The following is a 1,576-nucleotide window of genomic DNA, read 5'->3' on the forward strand; positions in this document are numbered from 1 at the left end:
AGAGACCGTCACACACACAGCCCCGCCACTGACAAAGACCACAACAGAGACCGCCACACCCACATCCCCTCCACTGACAAAGACCACAACAGGGACCACCACACCCAGAACGCCGCCACTGACAAAGACCACAGCAGGGACCACCACACCCACAGCCCAGCCACTGACAAAGATCACAACAGAGACCGTCACACACACAGTCCCTCCACTGACAAAGACCACAACAGAGACCGCCACACCCACATCCCCTCCACTGACAAAGACCACAACAGAGACCGCCACACCCACAGCCACGCCACTGACAAAGACCACAACAGGGACCACCACACCCAGAACCCCGCCACTGACAAAGACCACAACAGAGACCGTCACTCACACAGCCCAGCCACTGACAAAGATCACAACAGAGACCGTCACACACACAGTCCCTCCACTGACAAAGACCACAACAGAGACCGCCACACCCACATCCCCTCCACTGACAAAGACCACAACAGAGACTGCCACACCCACAGCCACGCCACTGACACAGACCACAACAGGGACCACCACACCCAGAACCCCGCCACCTACAAAGACCACAACAGAGACCGTCACTCACACAGCCCCACCACTGACAAAGACCACAACAGAGACCGTCACACACACAGCTCCTCCACTGACAAAGACCACAACAGAGACCGCCACACCCACATCCCCTCCATTGACAAAGACCACAACAGAGACCGCCACACCCACAGCCACGCCACTGACAAAGACCACAACAGGGACCACCACACCCAGAACCCCGCCACTGACAAAGACCACAACAGAGACCGTCACACACACAGCCCTGCCACAGACAAAGACCACAACAGAGACCGCCACACCCACATCCCCTCCATTGACAAAGACCACAACAGAGACCGCCACACCCACAGCCACGCCACTGACAAAGACCACAACAGGGATCGCCACACCCACAGCCATGCCACTGACAAAGACCACAACAGGGACTGCCACACCCACAGCCACGCCACTGACAAAGACCACAACAGGGACCGCCACACCCAGAACCCCGCCACTGACAAAGACCACAACAGAGACCGTCACACACACAGCCCTGCCACAGACAAAGACCACAACAGTGACCGCCACACCCACATCCCCTCCACTGACAAAGACCACAAAAGGGACCACCACACCCAGAACCCCGCCACTGACAAAGACCACAGCAGGGACCACCACACTCACAGCCCCTCCACTGACAAAGACAACAGAGACCGCCACACCCACATCCCCTCCACTGACAAAGACCACAACAGAGACGACCGTCACTCACACAGCCCCACCACTGACAAAGACCACAACAGAGACCATCACACACACAGCCCCTCCACTGACAAAGACCACAACAGAGACCGCCACACCCACATCCCCTCCACTGACAAAGACCACAACAGAGACCGCCACACCCACAGCCACGCCACTGACAAAGACCACAACAGGGACCACCACACCCAGAACCCCGCCACCTACAAAGACCACAACAGAGACCGTCACTCACACAGCCCCGCCACTGACAAAGACCACAACA

General features: G+C 57.7%; 1 protein-coding gene across 1 annotated transcript in view; it reads left to right on the plus strand.

Moving 5' to 3' along the window:
* Positions 1 to 1,576, plus strand: part of LOC102981021 (mucin-6) — a 25,247-nt gene that overhangs the window by 15,672 nt on the left and 7,999 nt on the right. The window contains exon 30 of the mRNA XM_024131590.1: positions 3 to 1,537. Within this exon, the coding sequence (XP_023987358.1) occupies positions 3 to 1,537 (1,535 nt within the window). The remainder of the gene's footprint in view (positions 1 to 2; positions 1,538 to 1,576) is intronic.

The sequence above is a fragment of the Physeter macrocephalus genome, chromosome 18, assembly GCF_002837175.3.
Source record: "Physeter macrocephalus isolate SW-GA chromosome 18, ASM283717v5, whole genome shotgun sequence".
Taxonomy (NCBI): Eukaryota; Metazoa; Chordata; class Mammalia; order Artiodactyla; family Physeteridae; genus Physeter; species Physeter macrocephalus.